Genomic DNA, 19,193 nt, shown 5'->3' on the forward strand with positions numbered 1-19,193 from the left:
AGCTTTAGGGAATTAAGTTTCTTCAACCAAATTATGAAAAAATAATAGAGTCTTCTAAAAGGAAAAAGTATGAAAAGCTTTCTGAATGATATCACCCCTTATGTCTAAAGGCTCAAGATGCTTCAATATGGTTCCACTTTTCCAAAGTTAATAAACATGAGATGATGAAAGGAGGAGTTTTCATCTTTATTTATTATAACACATTTGTGTTCATAACTGTTGTAGATACATGAGAACATCTTCGGACGTTACCATGCAACTAATATTTATTTACATACATTTGAGTTACTCCTTAGCAAGCTTAGCATTACAGGCATATTGCTCAACTTGGTCTGTTTTATTGTAGGTTTTTAATTTTTTTAATAGTTTACTTGTTTTGTTTCATTTCTGTCTGGGGGGTTTGGGGATTTTTATCTGTTGTTTGAAAAATGGTCTTGCTCCAGACTGGAATGCAGTGGTGCAATCGCAGCTCACTGAAGCCTCGATCTCCCTGGCTCAAGCAGTCCTCCCATCTCAGTCTCCCAGGTAGCTGGGACTGCAAACACATGTTAGGACTCCTGGCTAATCTTTGTATTTTGTAGAGAGGGGGTTTCACCATGTTGCTCAGGCTGGTCTCAAAACTCCTGGGCTTAAGCCTGATCCCCTCCACTGCCACCTCCGCATTCCAAAGTGGTGGGATTACATGTGTGAGCCTCTGGGCCTAGCCTTTAATTTTTTTTTTAGACTGAGTTTCACTCTTGTTGCCAGGCTGGAGTGCAATGGGGCAATCTCAGCTCATCACAACCTCCGCCTCCTGGGTTCAAGTGATTCTCCTGCCTCAGCCTCCGGAGTAGCTGGGATTACAGACATGTGCCACCACACCCAGCTAATTTTGTATTTTGAATAGAGACAGGGTTTCTCCATGTTGGTCAGGCTGGTCTCAAACTATTGACCTCAGGTGATCTGCCCGCCTCGGCCTCCCAAATTGTTGGGATCACAGGCATGAGCCACCATGCCCGGCCCCTTAATTTTTTTTAATAGTTTAAGCAATATTATTCATTTTATCTTATAAGACAGCTTTATCTTAAGCACCACACAACGTTATGTAGATTAAACTGTATCTTCTCCCCCCCATATTGTAAAGGGTGGTACGTAGACTGATCTGGTCAGCTATCACAGAGTAATCTAGCCATTAATATTCTTTCATTGTAAAGTTACTTTGGCAATATATTTGTGCCAGCACAGATTGCAAACAAAATTGAGGTTGAAAATCCAACTTTTAACTGACTAAATAAATTTGTTTAGATGTAAGCAAGGGCAGTATGATGTATAGACATAAAACAAAAACTAATCAAGAGAAAGCCAATGAGTTTTTGTGTGTGGTTTTTTTTTTTTTTAACCACACTGTGTCTAAACTCTTACAAGCATGCTGACAATCTCACATAATTTCTCATGTTGTGGAGAAGGCAGACATGAAAATTAAGAAAACAAAAGGCAAATCATTATTTTAAGAAAATTTTCTTAACATTCTATCTTTAAGACATCTAGTACTTTTCCCCCAGAGTTTAATAAATCTGTTTCTCCTTTAGTAATGTATTCATTTGTTGGGGTAGTCTCAATGACCATTGTTCAAATTAATAGAAAAGAGAGGTGGCCAACACAATCATAAAAATGAGAAAGAACAATAATGCATATTTGCCATGTAACATGAGACAATATAATTTAACCTTCCAAGATGCTTTTCAAAATGTTTTAATTAATAGTTCAGCATAGTCACAATGGGACAAAACTTTACATAAGCAATGAATTTATGGAAAGCATACAATAGATACAGCATTTTCAACTCGAGCTCTACAAACCCATTTTGATAATGACATGCCATTCAAAAGTGCAACTGATTAGTGATTATTCACAACATAAACCTTAAGCTTATTACAGTTGACTTAGCAATAAGAACAAGGTGAAAACATCATACACAGAATAAATGCCAGTTTCTTTGTGATTGAAACAGCTACAATTTTAAACAGTAGAGTGGGAAGATACATATCTTTTCCTGATATTCTTATCTTTCTTTGCATCCTGAGAAAAAGCTTTAAACAGTATTTCCAAAAGCAAGCTAAAGAAGAAAACAAAATACATTTTTTATTAGAAGAATATTTGATAAAACTTTCTCTTGAATTAATAGCTTATGTGTGCCTCGATGAGAGAGTGAAGTTTTTAAAAGAGACAGTCAATGTGGTAACTACTAGCCTCGTGGATCTTTAAGTTAATTACAATTAAATAAATTAAAAATTCAGCGTCTCCATCATACTAGTCACGTTTCAAGTACTCAGTAGCACTTGTAGCCAGTGACTACCATAATGGGCAGTACAAACTAGAGAATGTTCCCATCACAGAACATTCTACTGGACAGCACTGTTATACATTATAATACATATAATACAGGCTAGAGAATTCAATAGACTGCCCTATGAGATTCATCCCTCTCTTTTACACTTGAGGTAACTGAAATACCACAAAGAAAGTCACATAAGTAAAAAAGCAGTGCTAATGACAGTCTATTTATTGAGTGAAGAGGAAGGAAGAGAGCTTGAAGGTCACTTTGCAGACCATAAAATGATGTTTAATTAACTTCATTTATCATCACATTTAGCCTTCCCATTCTGATCATAAAACGATTCTTCAGGGAAATCAAACCAAATATATTGGCATTTCAGTCTTCAAATATATAAGTGAATCATTTTAAATCTTCTGTAGGTTGTTACCGATCACTTGACTTAGAGTAGCTGCATCTGGCTAATTATCAGCTTCTCTAATTTCCTTTTACTTAAAGAGCTTATAAAACTCAGTCCCTTGGGAGAAGGGTCTTTGATTCATTGCTGATCAGCAGTATTTACAGTGAAAAAGAGTTGGAAAAGATATAATCCCTCACTGAAATGCATGATAAATTTCTATCTGCTTGCCCAGGTTTTCCTCCCCAAATACACTGTAGCCCCTGTGCTTATCACCACATATAAACAGAGTGTTATGATATCACTCAGAGCCTATTTTTCATTTCTTCAAGAGCCACAGTTTCCCTTAGAAGCCACATTCAAACCCTGCAAAAGCAGAAGTCTATTTTCAGACATTGAAGTGAGGCGCCTCACCCACTAATCTAACCTTCTCTTTTTCAGTTTTTTTTTTTTTTTCGGATGAGGCTTCTCACTATGTTCCCCAGCCTGGACCACAGTGGCTATTCATAGACATGATTATAGAGTGCTACAGCCTCAAGTGATTCTCTAACCTCAGCCTCCTGAGTAGCTGGGACTACAGGTGCATGCCACCATGCCTGGCCAATCTTCTTCTTATAGTAGGCTTTGGAAAGTTATCACCACTGTTCTTTCTGTCCTTTCAGATGCCTTTGAATATCTGAGTCTGGCAGAAGAACATAAACTTACACTTAGCCAAGACTTATACCACATGAACAGTTCGATTAAATATACAATGGAATATAGTTTGGAGAACTTTTTGGATGTGGTCAAAGGGAACTGTCATGAGTCATATTGGTGGTAGAGCCAATTCCCCACTGTTTATAGCGTGCACCAGTTATCATTTACATAAAGTAAAACCCCAGCCAACTTTCTGGTGTCACTTAATGGCTGTCTTGTTAACTCTTGTACTCTCTGTTTTTAGCATGATGCTAGGAGTTGGATAGCTGTATTTGTAGCAGATCTCTATCAACAATATATTAAAAGATTAAAGAAAGGTAAAATATTTCATAGTAAGCGTAAGTTTTTACTTTCTTAAGCTGGATTTCTGGGTCTATTTCATCTTCATATGTTGTTATTCACAGTGGTTAGTCTCTAGTTATGGCAACATTAGAACACTTCATGTATAATGTGGGTTAGGTTCAGCTTTGTCACCCAAGCTGGAGTGCAGTGGCACAACCATAGCTCACTGTAACCTTGAAATCCTGGGCTCAAGGGACCCTCCAGTCTCAATCTCAAGAGTATCTGGGACTGCTAGCGTGGGTCACCACATCAGGCTAATTTTTTAATGTTTTTGTAGAGACACAGCCTCCCTATATTGGCCAAGCTGGTCTCAGACGACTAGGCACAAGTGATTCTCCTGCCTTGGCCTCCCAAAGTAGTGGGATTGCAAGTGTGAGCCACTGGTACCTGGCCTACAAACATGTTGCAATATCTACTCGCTTAAAAATAAACAAAAAGGGGTTTTTTTTTTTTTTTTTGGATGCTTTCAAATCATTCTAGCTGATGTACCAATTTTTTTTCTATTCCTTAGCACAAAATTCTTTAAGATAATTTTCTATTGTCAGTGGTTCCAGTTCTATAGCCATGTTTTCTTTAACAAAAAGTTCACCAAACAATCCTTGGCAAGGCCATTAATGATCTTTCCTCCACTGAATTCAACTGGAAGTTCTCAGTCCTCATTTTACTGGATCTATCATAGTGAAACCAGCCCAATAGTCCCATAGACAGTTGTTTTTGCATAATCAGAAATGGACACTTCTGCTGTTAAAGCTTAAAGCTTGTATTTGTTTTAGCTGAGTTTCTTCCTCAGGAAATGACCTTTAGGCCTCTCAAACAAAGTTTCAAAGGGCCGGGTGCAGTGGCTCACGCCTGTAATCCCAGCACTTTGGGAGGCCGAGGTGGGCAGATACGAGGTCAGGAAATCGAGACCATTCTGACCAACATGGTGAAATCCCGTCTCTACTAAAAATACAAAAATTAGCTGGGGGTGGTGGCCGCATGCCTGTAGTCCCAGCTACTTGGGTGGCTGAGGCAGGAGAATCACTTGAACACGGGAGGCAGAGGTTGCAGTGAGCAGAGATCACACCACTGCATTCCCGCCTGGTGACAGAGCAAGACTCTGTATTTTTTTTTTTTTTTAAAGTATCAAAGAACTGAAATTCACCAGATCACCACATCCAGACAATGAGATATTGGACCCCTCATTCATCATGATTGCTTCCTTGCCTTTCTCACACATAGTTACATTTCTTCCCTGCTATGTAAACCCTAGTTTTAGTGAGTTAGAGAGATGGATTTGACACTGAGCTTCTATCTCCTTGGCTGCAGCACCCAATTAAAGCCTTCTTCCTTGGCAATACTCGTCTCAGTGATCAGCTTTCTGTGCAGTGAGTGAGCTGCAGGACCTAGACTGAACCCCTGGTGTGTTGGTAACAACAGCTTTGGATAGACTTGAACTCTTTTTTCCTGGAAACAGTGTGTTTTTTTTTTTTTTTTTTGGTTTTTTTTTTGAGATAGAGTCTTGCTCAGAAACAGTTTTTTTACTTGACTTCTGGGTGTTGCTTTCTTGCCTCCTTCCTTGTACCTATTCCTACTCAGCCTCTTTTGTTGATTCTGCCTCATCTGCTCAGTTTCTGCCCTTAGAATGATCTGGGCCTCAGTCTTTAGACACCTTTTCTTTATATTTGGAGTCACTCCCTAGATGGTCTCTTCACAATGCCAAACAATATTTTTATGCGGATAACTGTCAAATGTGTATCTTTAATCTGGGCTGATTGGAGATATAAATTCATATTCACTAACTTCAAATTCATACATACATTTAATCTCCTACTCAATTTACTACTGGAAGATTTTATCATCTATGGCATAACAAACCCAAAATATGTGGTAGGAATACACCTCTTCAACTATTCCTAAAACTTCTCTATATTTCCTAGGGATCCCACATCCCCATTAAGTTAAATTGGGATCATATGCATAGCTCTGGCAGTTAAAAGCATATTTACCTGCTTCATGCATCTCCTATCCTACTATAGGTACATTGGAGACCATGTGTTCCACATAGTGTATGCAGGAAGTGAAGGAAAAATGATCAGCATATGTAAGACTTCATGTAAACTCGATCAAAATTATAGAAAGATGCGGCACTGAGATTTAAAGGCTGTTTTGTTAGCTTGCTTAGCATATCCCAATATATATTTTGATAACGTGAAGTGAGGGTGCTACTCTAAAACATACCTAAAATCTGACACAGTATCAGCAACTCATTAATGGCAGACACGGAAACTGATATCATAGGTTTGAAAAATTAAGAGCTATTTTATTAAATGACAAAATAAATGGTAAAACTGGCATCTGCAACAGCTTGGGATTCAGACCATGTGCCTAGAGCTCCTAGAAGAAAGGCTGGAAAAGAGCAAATTGGCAGGCAGTATGTTCAGGTTGCCGTTGATTGCAATTATCCTTTCCCTGGTCCTCTGCTAACTGTTGGATTTGTATGGGGTGAATAATAACTCCGCTTTTCAGTTAATAGGTCTGTGAATGAAGAGTAGCTTGGCTGGGTGTGGTGGCTCACACCTGTAATCCCAGCACTTTGGGAGGCAGAAGCGGGTGGATCACCTGAGGTCAGGAGTTTGAGATCAGCCTGGCCAACATGGTGAAACCTGTCTCTATTAAAAATACAAAAAATTAGCTGAGCATGGTGGCGCATGCCTGTTATCCCAGCTACTTGGGAGGCTGAGGCAGGAGAATCGTTTGAACTGGAAAGGCGAAGGTTGCAGTGAGCCACGGTTGCATGCCATTGCACTCCAGCCTGGGCAACAAGAGCAAAACTCCATCTCAAAAAAAAAAAAAAAAAAAAGGCCTGTGGCATGGTACCCCACGCATGTAATCCCAGCACTTTAAGAAGCCAAGGCAGGTGGATCACCTGAGGTCAGGAGTTTGAGACCAGCCTGGCCAACATGATGAAACCCCCATCTCTACTAAAAATTCAAAAAACTAGCCAGTCTTGGTGGCGGCACCTGTAGTCCCATCTACTTGGGAGGCTGAGGCAGGAGAATAGCTGGAACCTGGGAGGCAGAGGTTGCAGTGAGCCAAGATCGTACCACTGCACTCCAGCCTGGGCTACACAGTGACACTCTGTCTCAAAACAAAAGAGTGGCCACATTATATCTGATGAAGACTAGTAAATATATCCTGCAAAGCCTGTTCTTTGTGCTGAGTGCAGTTCCTAGAAGAGACTTGGGGTTGTCTCTAATGAGAATGAGTTGAGAATAGTCTATGTTTTTAAGAAGAGATCAAAGGATAGACTCAGATAGAGGCAGTGCTCACCAAGTACTGTAAACACTTCCTTATGTTTACTAACCTTCCTTGCCTTATGTTGGTGGTAGTCTGTGACTAATCCCGGCCAATGGACTTCAGTAGAAATGATGTGTGCCCCTTCTGAACTGAGGCAATTGAAAGCTGGATGTATCCTTTATCCTCTTCTGTTTTGCAATGTTGGAGGCAGTTAAGCTGTATCAACATTCTAGATGACAGGGCGACAGAATAGAGCGGTGCTGTGCTACAAGCATTGAACTTGATTCCCGACTTTATTACACCATGTCTCTGAGACTTAGATTAAAACTGTTAACATATAATAGCCTAAGCTATACTAATTCAGGAAAGGTCCAACAAATCTCTATTTCAACCTTTCTCTTGTACTTTCTTCTCCTCCAGTTATCCTTGGCTCAATAAACAGAAACTGTCCTTTGTTCCTAGTTGCTCAAAATAAAAACCTTGGAGTAATTTTTGACACCTGCTTATTTTTTATACTTCATGTGTAATTCTTCAGCAAAATTGGTTGACTTTTATTCAAAATACGTCCCGAATCGGACCAGCCTGACCAATATGGTGAAACCCATCTCTACTAAAGATAGAAAAATTAGCCGGGTGTGATGGTGCATACCAGTAATCCCAGCTACTTGGGAAGCTGAGGCAGGAGAATTGCTTAAACCCCAGAGGCAGAGGTTTGCAGTGAGCCGAGATTCTGCCATTGCACTCCAGCCTGGGCAATGAAACTCTGTCTCAAAAAAAAAAAAAAAGTCACTAAATTCCCTCCCTCCTACCCTCCACTTCATCTTCTACCACTTTATCCTTCAGCCTTACTAGCTAAGTCACTTAGCAGTTGGGTTATTTTCAGCATGAAATTTAACCCCTCTGAGATGCAGTTTTGTCATCTATAAAAAAGTCATATTAATAGCCATCGTATGGGATTCGTGTAGAAAATAATTGTAGTAATAATGATTGAAATAATTTTTTTAAGTTAAGCTTGCATAGTACTTACTACATACCAGGAATTATTTTAAATTAAATTAACTCATGTACTCCTCTCAACAATCCCATGAAAATTATTATCATTATCCGCATTTTTAGGCAAAGAAAATGAGGCAGAAGAAATTAGATAACTCTCCACGGTTGTGTAGGTAGTCAAAGTTAAAATTTGAACCCAGGCAGTCTAGCTCTAGAGTCTGAATGCTTAATAACTATATTTTGAGACATTAAAATATAAAATGTCTGGTATATGTTCAGGGCTTAACACTGGTCCACCTTCTTCCCTTAGTAATATTGTGAAAATACGATTTTACAGAAGTTAAAGACAAATCTGGTATAGGGGACAAGTAAAAATAAATATGCCTTAGGAAATCTCTCATCACTACATGAATAAAGAAACAGTAATACAGTATTTTTTTCAAAAATAAAAACAAAGGCAGTAAGAAACAATAACTTCCTAGGAAAAATTATCCAAAAGCATAATCCAAAAAAGTAATCTTTCTAAAATAAAATGCTATGAATCGAACCTTGGAACAAGTGTTATAGCAATGAAGTTTCCTCTTATGTCAGAATAGATTCTGTGAAATTTCAAATTGATTTAAAATGGATTATTTCTATTTGTGGTCTTTGCTGCTTCAGTGTTTAAGCCAAAATAGCAAGGGTAAGCCAGAGTTTATACAATAAGGACCTATTTTATTTAAACCTGAGAAGTGTGAACTCGCCCCCTGTTGTAAATACCAGAAAGCTCAAATACATTTATATGGTAACACTTTTATCGGAATATATTTTTTTAATATGAACCTTTTTATTGATCGCCACCATAAGACTAAGAAATGCCAACTGAATCATCTTCCTCTCAGAAATAACTGCAAAAATCATCTTTTGGAAGTCAATCTTAAAACCTTGAAATAAAAGCTTATCTCGTTTGCTAGGATGAGAAGAGAATAGACCATCTATGGCATAGGACGTCTCAGAATCCTTCTCCACTAGCTGTTCTTTTAGCTTTTCCAGCTGATAAAACTGTAAAATGATAATTAATTAGTCTTCTATAAAGCCATGCTGTTGGCCAGGCGTGGTGGCTCATGCCTGTAATCCCAACACTTTGGAAGGCCGAGGTAGGCAAGTCACAAGGTCAGGAGATCGAGACCACCATGGCTAACACAGTGAAACTCCGCCTCTACAAAAAATACAAAAACTTAGCCGGGCGTGGTAGCGAGCGCCTGTAGTTCCAGCTGCTTGGGAGGCTAAGGCAGGAGAATGGTGTGAACCCAGGAGGTGGAGGTTGCAATGAGCTGAGGTCGCACCACTGTACTCCAGCCTGGGCAACAGAGCAAGACTCCATCTCAAAAACAAAAGCTGCTCTTTATTGAAGAAGAGGAAAGATGAAAGAAAGAAAAAAGGAGAACAAATGGACAAAAGAAAGGAAGAGAGAAAAACGAAATGGAAATAAAGGAAAAAAAAACAAAAAAGAGAGAAGAAAAACAGAACATTCATTTAGGGGCTGACTAGGAAAGGTACATGACTCAACAAAAGATCAGAAAGAAATAGGTTTTGGGCAAAAGGAAGTCACCTCTGTTTGTTAATGGGGAACCTGTAAATACAGCCTGTGTACTTGGATTTTATTTTGTGTCACCTATAATGAGCAGGTCCTTTTAAGGAGCTACAAATTATTACATCGATGCTTGGATTTCCTGAATTTTTTTGTCTTTTCTAGTTGGAAGGAAAAAGTATTTTGAGGCCCTAAAATTTCTATCTAGAATTCTACTTATTTTAATTTTTAACAAGATTATTAATTTCCTTAAGCCCTGAAGAACTAACTACAAAAGTAGGGTTCAGCCTGAACCACTGCTTATCTCCATGTTGGTGCTACTCAGAAGAGAATGATGAGAATAATTCTCTCCCAAACGGCCATACGGTTTGCAGAGTAATGGAATTGCACAGAGAAAATAGTGTTACTAGGGGCCCCCATTAAGAGGGCAGCACTTCAGGCTCTTCAAACCAGCTGCTTCAAGCCAAACAGCTCTGCTTTTACATGTTTCATTTACTGGAAAAACACAACGTTTGGGGGAGAAAAGATTCCCACTGTTTAAAAACAATAACTTCAAAAAACATCCGTCTATTTATAGCCTCCCATTTTACAGATGAGGAGATTTCAGTCTAGAGAGTTTGTTTGCCCCAGGTTTCACAGTTTGGTAATTGCAAAGCTAAAATTAGAATCCAGATTTCTAGACATTATATAGAAAGATCACTTCAGCCCTAGTTTTCTTTTGTTTTGTGTTAGTATAATTTGATTTTTCTTTTCCTGTAAAATAGCTTCACCCTTTGTTTAGCAGGAATAGAAGTTTTACATTGTAGTATTAATAATTTCTTTTAAAAAAACATTGTGCCAAGAAGAAATTTCCTTATAACTGTTATTAAAATTGATCATTTAAGTATTTCACATTCTCACCTGGTTAAGTTCTTCCAGTTTGTTAGGCAATGCTAGATCTGCAAGACACGTTTGTCATATGAAAAAAACGTATATCGCAAGTGATATTTAATTTGCTTCAGTACACACGTTTAGGATCTTATGTAGAAAGCACATGTCTTTTTCGTATGATTTGACATCATCCACCCATTCCTAATACAAAATCTCCAGTATATTTTTTCAATGCCCATAGTATTGAAATGCAATCAGTTATGACATCTGAAATATCTAACTTTCAACAATAAGTACAAAGTTTTTCTAAAGTAGACCATAGTTCTAACATGACCTATGATTTAGAAATAAACCATTTTTGCTGGCATGTGGAAATTCTCATAAAACATTAAATGGGAAGAAGAAAAGCAGGCCATGTATCCTATGCGTAATTCAATCAAGAAGAAAATTCTCCAAAATACTAATGCTAACTTGCTCCAGGTCTTAAAATTTGGGTACAAATTTTTTGTTTTTATAAATTTCACTTATTTTTCAATAGGAATATATTACTTTTGGTTTAAAAACCCAGAATTTTAAAAGTATTTATTAAGTTATTCTTTTAACTGGCATTTTGTTATATAAATACAGACATTTTTAGACTACTTCAGATGTTGTATGGGAGAGTAGCACAGTATCATTTGGTCACATTTTCTCTTAGGCTAGACTTGCTAAATTTCTGACAAAAATCTTAGTCATTTCTTGGAAGACAATCTGATGGACACTTGTAAGTCAGATTATCCTGTTCTTCAAATAAAAATAATCTCAATTGGTGTAGCCTAAATTTTTCATTCATCATCTGTACTCCAATCATATCCTAAAATTGAAAGATTTTGATTAAAATAATGCTAAATTAACTACAACAAAGCTGCAGTTAATTTGTGAAATTTCTAGAAGAAACTTATAAATATAACATTTTTGAAACATTTAATAAAAGAAAATACTGGTGGTACTAGTGTAGAATTGCACAGATGAGAAGAAAACATGAATAAAGGTAATCTTTTTTTTTATTATATGGTTACCAATCCCATTAGCACCCTCGAATTGACCAAAATAGGCTTTTAATATTTGTTAATAACTCCATGGATTTAACATAAATATAAAACAAAAAAAAATCACTTAGATCTTTAGTGTAACATACAAAGGAGTAACTATTTCATTTAATACCAATTAACATTTAGAAAAAGCAAGTCTCAAGACAAAATAGATTCTGTTATTTTTTAATAAATAGAGCTTGACTTCATCCTTAACTCACCAGTGTGGAAAGGTCTTTGGGAATCAAAATTTTTATTCAGTAGAGCCAGCAACAGTTCCTCACGATTTGGATACTTTTTATCTGGAAGTATTTCATTTCCTGTAATGATCAAAAACCACCATTTTCAATCTGAGTCACCGAAAATATTTCTAATTAAATTGGTCTTACAGGCAACTATCAATTTGTATATTTAACAACAAAAGAAATGTAGAGAGAGTGTACAATCCAAAGGGATGGGTCATTAAAAAAAGTATTGACTATATATTGAATGAATATGGACAAAGAGAGACAGACACAGAAAGAGAGAGAATATATGCATATACCTGGAAGGTTGCACCCTACAGTTTTTCCTGTGATTACTTCTGAGTACGAGAACTGGAGGTGAATTTTACTTTCCTCTTTTTAATCTCTGTTTCTAGAATGTTCTACTATTTTATTTAACATAAGTATAAACTAAAAGTAGTTTTCAAAAGAAAAAAATAACATTTTATTTTGTGATTTTATTTGATACACACGTTTATGTATAAGCCAGTTCATGTTCCACGAATTTCCTTTAAAACATCCAAGGAAGATTGTGGCAGAGCTAGGATGGTGTCAACTTCTTCCGTATTGACATCTCTTCATCTTTGTCAATTTACTTCACAGTCATTCATTCCTCAGCTGCCTAAATGTCTCAGTACTATAATTATCTTCATTCTGGAGTAGAAATTGAGACAAGAGACTTCTAGCAACCTATAAAACATGAAGATTCAACAAAATATCCATTGACAAATAATTCAGTTGAAATAATAATTAGTATATTACAATGAACTTTAGTGAAATGGTCTGAAAAATCAAACCTTTATCACATAATTTCTGTAAGATCATTTTTTCTTCTCGCTGCCTTCCTGTACTGTTAGAGTGTGAGTAGAATCAATATTAATAAGATTTAAGTTTAGGAGTGAGTCCATGGTTTCAGCTAGAGAAACGACTTATAAGTTGATTAGACTATTTCTTAAAATCACCTGTCTTTCCTGTCTCTACAAAATGTTAGTTGATAAATTCAAACAGTTAAATGGCTAATTAAAAAGAAGAAAATGAATAATTTGGGGTAGGTGACAGAATCACAATTTTCTACATTAACCAAAGACACTTAATTGTTGCCCAATTCTTCAATTTTCTTTGCTTCATAAACATAAAAATTACCGGTAAAATTTTCTTTTGAGTATTTAAAATACCAACAGAATATCAAATTTTGCTCAGCATCAATTATACAAAGACTCTCAGAGATAGTTCAGTTTAAAAGAAAGACATTATTATGAAATAATGTAATTTTTATTTTAATCATTCATTAAAAATGTTAAATTGTAATCTTTAAAATGTTTTCATTGAAAAAAAGACAGGATATTTCAGAGCCAGATAATAATAATTACTTGTTTCAGAAAGACAACTATGATAAGAGAAGCAGATTCATTACCTTTAGTTTAGAAAATGTATGTGACTAAGAGTAATCTAACTAGAAGAGTATGGATCTAAAGTTTTTTTCCCCTTAATTCACAGTCCATTCCTCTGCGTAGTTAAGTGAAACATTTTTCGAAAAACAAAACTGATAGATTTGCCTTTATTAGTTTTGCTTCCAATAATTATACCTCTATAACTCTTTGTCCTCAGAAATTCCTCATCACTATCTCTTAAGAAAAAAACTTCTTTTATGGAAGTCTCTGAAGAAAAACTTTTCTCAAGGAATTTTAAAAAGTTGATTTCTGAAGTTAAGATATTGGCTAAAAAAAAAAAAAGCAACAGAAAATAAGTCTTTTGGTTTTTGTTTTCATACTCAGTTTTAAAACAGATATAGCTTTAAAACAAAAAATTATGTTCCTAATGTTTCTATCTTTGAACAGAGTTAATATTAATAAAGGAAATATTTGAATATAAAATATCTGAGTGTAGACATACATTTGACACAAAAGACAGCAAAGCTGCTCCAACATGAGAGAGTGTTTTTGCAAATATTACACAGAAAATGGTGATTCATTACTACTCGAGATACTGAATCTTAAAAAATTTAGTTGTCTCTTTGCTTTCCATTTACATGGGAAGGTTTTTACTGCATTGAGACAAGAAATTTTACCAGAAAGAAATCTGGAAACTCCCGAAACGATTATATTCCCAAAAATAAATTTCCCATGATCTTCCTGGTCATGATACTCTTTCTTCCTCCTTTGTGTTAGGCAGTTTGCCCAATTTCAGGCTCATTCCCTCAGGTGCACTTTTATATGGTCCCTACCAGATGTAAGCTGGGAGGATTGTGCCATTTGTCTTGGAGAGTTCTAACACACAGAAAAAAGCTGATAACCCCAACTTTGTAGTCTGTGTCAGCAGATAAATGCTTATTTTAAAATTATATTAAAAGACTAAAATAAGTCAAATAGTGGATTTAAAAAATGTATACATGGAGAAGAGCTCACTCTAATCGTGGACTATTTAGATAGAAAATAACCTTATTAATAATTTAATCTTCCTTATTTACATATGGTAAAACTGAGATCAAAGAGGTCTCTGAGAGAAATAGTTCCACTGTGCTGCCAGTAATATATGCATATAACTGTGTGGCATTCTGAGGTCAGAGGTGTTATTTAACTGTAATCTAGCAAATGCTTTAGAGGCAGATTTTTCTCTATTTCATATACACATGAAATTAGAAATTACCTAATCCTAATTTTGCAAAGTCTTCAGCAAATAACCACATTTTTCCTCTCATGTTTACATTATGTTGGAAACATTGGAAATTTCATTATTTCCTAGAAAGAGCAATGGAGACCAACCAAATGCAATGATTGTGGCTGGCCAAAGACAGAATGTGAGTGTCATGGATAAAATCCAGAATCTTTGATTCCCAGGCTTGTATTTAGGTCCCTGAGACTACTTGTTTTTCAATGGGTAAGATCCTCATAAATAAATAATAAGGGATTATGCAATTTTATTTCCTCTGCCAACAGAACTACTCTACTTTTTATTGACTGAGGTCACAAGGTCCAGTAAAATGGAATTAGAATCCAAAATTGGAAACTTGATCTCTTTTCTCAATCTAATGTCATGTAAACAAAATTTACTACATTCTATCTTAGTTCCCCTTAAGTAAGCTGAGAGTAAAAGATTATCTCCCTCTTCCTGACAAGAAAGTCAGTTAGATGAGAGAAACAGCAAGAATTTCAGGCTGGAAAAGATATTAGAGAACATTACTTTAAGTCACTATTTTGCAAACATAAAGAAATGTATTAAAGTTTCAATGAGGTTAGGTTGTTTGCCTAATAAATCACCACTAAATCTCACTCTATGAATTCTCAGTTTAAGAGCTACCTTTTCTATAGAAGCACCAAAAATTTTAAATAAAAATTATATATATTATAATATCAAGAGCAGAAACTTATTTTCACTAATTTCATCATGGTGTATATTTTCTAGCTGTCATAGATGGAATTATTTCATTTAACATAAGTATCCTAAGTATGTTGGAAATGTGATAAAAAATGTGTAATGTAGGTGTTAGCATTGCCCTCCTGAAACTGCTATGATTTCCCCCAATGCTTTATTTTCTGCAAATCTCTGCAAATACAAGTTTCTATCTTGATGTATTTTTCTTTGTTGTACTCTCTTTTCAGAAAGAACTTACTAATAGTCTTGTAAGATGAAAATCTCCTTTTCCTTTCCCCAAGATAGAGTTTTGAAATATGAAGAATATAATACTATTGATACATTCCCAATCTTTGGTCATGGACTACAAACGAGAAACAAGCACCCCAATATTTAAAGTATAGTTGAAGTGAATTTAGTGCAATATTGGATAAAATTAATTTGAGTAAAATTAATCTACTTGAAAAGAACAGCATTGAAATGACATTTAATTTTGACCAGCAACTACTTAAGGGAGGTTTGGCTGTTAACTAATATTTATTTCTTAAAACATTATTTCAACAATGGCAGAAAAATCAAAGTTGTTCAAATAGAAATAGAAGAATTATTTCCTCACCTGCAGGATTTTAAATTGATGTGCACGTACCTTGGGTAAGATATGGCCGTCCACGCACAGATTGTAAAAAGATCAACACGGATGACAAAGTTAGGAGTCCAAAGCAAAGAGTGCTTGAGAGGATCTTGTTCATGTTAAAAAATCTTCTGGATTAGCAAAGAAACGGACTTTCCAGGTTAAAATGGATATTTCTATGGCTTTGGAATTCAGTACAGCTTAGTTGCAAAAGGCAAATGTGCCTCAGTTATGAATGCTCTGGATGAAGGAAAAAGAAAGAAAGAAAAGAAACCAATAAAATGCAATGCACCCTGTCCACATGATTCACTTCTTGGAGAAGTGACAGGTTCGTTACAGAGTCAATGGCAGGAAGAACCCAATCAATACATCTCATACCCGCCCATTTCACTAAAAGCAGGCATTCCTAGGCATGCCCACACATTCAAATAGATGCACAAGGATGAAGCAAAATCTCTTGAAATAAAAAACTGTTGGATTTTCATAACTTATGGTTTTATTTCCTGATTCCAGGATTAATTAACCTCAAATCTTATTAATACTAAAGCTGAGAGCATAGAGGGCAGGTGAAAATGGGAACAATGTCTTTCATTTGACTACTTTTGAGCTAGGTGGTAGTCTTCCTGATAATGATGTTATTTGCAACTATCACTTTATTCTTTTTCTTTTTTGAGACGGAGTCTCACTCTGTCGCCCAGGCTGGAGTGCAGTGGCCGGATCTCAGCTCACTGCAAGCTCTGCCTCCCGGGTTCAAGCCATTCTCCTGCCTCAGCCTCCCAAGTAGCTGGGACTACAGGCACCCACCACCACGCCCGGCTAGTTTTTTGTATTTTTTTAGTAGACACGTGGTTTCACCGTGTTAGCCAGGATGGTCTCGATCTCCTGACCTTGTGGTCCACCCGTCTTGGCCTCCCAAAGTGCTGGGATTACAGGCTTGAGCCACGACGCCCGGCCAACTATCACTTTATTCTTAACCAACTGAATAAACTGGAGAAAACCTCAAATTTGAAATGAATCATAATGGGATCACATTACTGTCTCACTGTATTAGAAAAGGATGGCTTCATTTTGCTGCAAGCAGCACTTTTAAAAATTAAGACTGAATTTAATTAATTCGAAGCTGGCAAATGTCCCATCAGTTACTCTCTTTAATACTTGCTTTAATTTTGCTGGTTTTAAGTCAAAGTCTTTTGGTATATTATGGTTCCAGGGATGCTATAGTATAATGACCTCTGGTCTTGGCATTTACTTGTCCCAAAAGAATTGGGATGTATCCACTCTAAAATTGACTCAGTTCCAGTGCATACACTGCAGCACATGATGGCGTTAACTAAGGAGAATGACTAATCTTTGTACTAACCGGTTGCTTAGTAAAGTTTCTGAATAAAATCTAGATTACTTGGCTTGATATTTAGGCTTGTTTCTCCTTTACAGGTTCATTTTTCACTATATATTTTTGTGTACCAGCCACATTAGACTACTAATGCATGAACATATCCTGCGCTTTCTGCACTTCAGAGCGTTGCTGACATGGCTGCCTAGAATCCTTTATTCTACAACTGGTCATTTTGCCCACTGATTTCTGAAGTTACTGATCAAATGCCATCAAAACTGTTTAGCCTTTTGGATCTTTTTTCTACTTTGTGTCATAACTTTTTTTTTTCTCCTTTGGACTGCCACAACATTTTGTTTGTGTATCTACTATAGTTCAAAATTCATTTCTCCTTTCATTAGTTATGTATTTGTGTGTCTGCTTCCACTATCAAATCGTAAATACTTTGAGAGCAGTTACAGTCATAGTCATTTCTGTCCCTATGTGCAAGTACCATAGTGGTTTGTGGGAAAAATGAGTGAAAGCATGTTTGATGTGTGACTAAGTAATAACCAAAATTTCTAGTAATTGAAAGACAAAAATATAACTCCCTTAAACTTTACATCCAGTTATAAAGCTAAATGAGCTGAAAGAGTAGTTGCAACACTTTGTGTCTTACTTTCATAAGTAAGAATTCAACCATGAACAATGATGAACACAGATCCTAAAAGCTTATTCCTCCATAGCATTTCAAAACCTCTGTCATTCAAATGTACCTTGATATCTGTCCTTATTTGTTTAACGAGTTATTTAAATTAACTTTCTAAACTCTATTTTTAAAACATTATATCAAGATGGAAAATACGAAGTTAATGTCATGTGATATAGAGAGAATATATACATATGATGAAAAATTGTACAATTACAAGTCATATACATAAAAAAGATATAAAATAATACATCTAATCAATAATTCAAAATAAAAACCTGAAAACAGGTTTTGCAATGAAATTGGAAATTTAGATATGCACTGTATTAAAGACATATTCAACTTTTATTGCCTTAATTTAAAAAATTAAGTATAAATAAGACTATTCCACTTTTTAAAAAGCGTTGATGTAAACTGCATGAGGAACTCCAATTCTCATGGGTAAGAAGTTTTCTTGAAAGTGGCAAAATAGGCCGGGCGCGGTGGCTCAAGCCTGTAATCCCAGCACTTTGGGAGGCCGAGACGGGCGGATCACGAGGTCAGGAGATCGAGACCATCCTGGCTAACACGGTGAAACCCCGTCTCTACTAAAAAGTACAAAAAACTAGCCGGGCGAGGTGGCGTGCGCCTGTAGTCCCAGCTACTCGGGAGGCTGAGGCAGGAGAATGGCGTAAACCGGGAGGCGGAGCTTGCAGTGAGCTGAGATCCGGCCACTGTACTCCAGCCTGGGCGACAGAGCGAGACTCCGTCTCAAAAAAAAAAAAAAAAAAAAAAAAAAAAAAAAAAAAAGAAAGTGGCAAAATAATTAACTGTCTTTTGATAAGGTTGAATACTGATTATTCATTTCTTTTCTTTCTTTCTTTTTTCTTTTTTTTTTTTTTAAGATGGAGTCTTTCTGTCACCCAGGCTGGAGTGCAGTGGCGTGATCTTGGTTCACTGCAACCTCCACCTCCTGGGTCCAATTGATTCCCCTGCCTCAACCTCTTGAGTAGCTGCAATTACAGGCTAGCACCACCATGCCTGGCTAATTTTTGTGTTTTTAGTAGAGACAGGGTTTCACCATGTTGGTCAGGCTGGTCTCGAACTCCTGACCTCGTGATCTGCCCATCTCAGCCTCCCAAAGAGCTGTGATTACAGGTGTGAGCCATTGCACTTGGCCCCAAAATGAATAATCAGGGCCGGGCGCAGTGGCTCACACCTGCAATCCCAACTCTTTGGGAGGCTGAGGTGGGCAGATCACAAAGCCAGGAGTTTGTATTTATAATTTTGTTTCACATCTTTTTTCCACAAAGTCTTGTTTTAAGAAATCTGATATAATTTCCAAAATATTTTTCTGCCATATTTTAGGTAATACTGGCAAAGTGATGAAAAATAAGTCCCTAGCTGTCCTTCTGAA

General features: G+C 36.4%; 1 protein-coding gene across 1 annotated transcript; it reads right to left on the reverse strand.

Moving 5' to 3' along the window:
* Nucleotides 1-8,798: 8,798 nt before the first annotated feature.
* On the reverse strand, nucleotides 8,799-16,074 carry UTS2B (urotensin 2B). The gene is made up of 4 exons (XM_033202465.1): nucleotides 15,792-16,074; nucleotides 11,753-11,851; nucleotides 10,492-10,529; nucleotides 8,799-9,053 (listed from the first exon to the last, which is right to left on the reverse strand). Exons 1-4 carry the CDS (start codon nucleotides 15,892-15,894, stop codon nucleotides 8,799-8,801), a joined length of 495 nt encoding a protein of 164 aa, XP_033058356.1. The 5' UTR covers nucleotides 15,895-16,074.
* Nucleotides 16,075-19,193: the final 3,119 nt, after the last annotated feature.

The sequence above is a fragment of the Trachypithecus francoisi genome, unplaced genomic scaffold (assembly GCF_009764315.1).
Source record: "Trachypithecus francoisi isolate TF-2019V2 unplaced genomic scaffold, Tfra_2.0 Lachesis_group0, whole genome shotgun sequence".
Taxonomy (NCBI): domain Eukaryota; kingdom Metazoa; phylum Chordata; class Mammalia; order Primates; family Cercopithecidae; genus Trachypithecus; species Trachypithecus francoisi.

Bases quoted from the DNA above. Each gene is read 5' to 3' on its own strand.
- UTS2B (XM_033202465.1), bottom strand. From the start codon at position 15,894: ATGAACAAGATCCTCTCAAGCACTCTTTGCTTTGGACTCCTAACTTTG. The intron at 11,852-15,791 runs GTACGTGCACAT...TGATCATTACAG, and splicing joins ACGGCCATATCTTACCCAAG to GAAATGAAATACTTCCAGAT. The intron at 10,530-11,752 runs GTGAGTTAAGGA...CGTGTCTTGCAG, and splicing joins CCAAAGACCTTTCCACACTG to ATCTAGCATTGCCTAACAAA.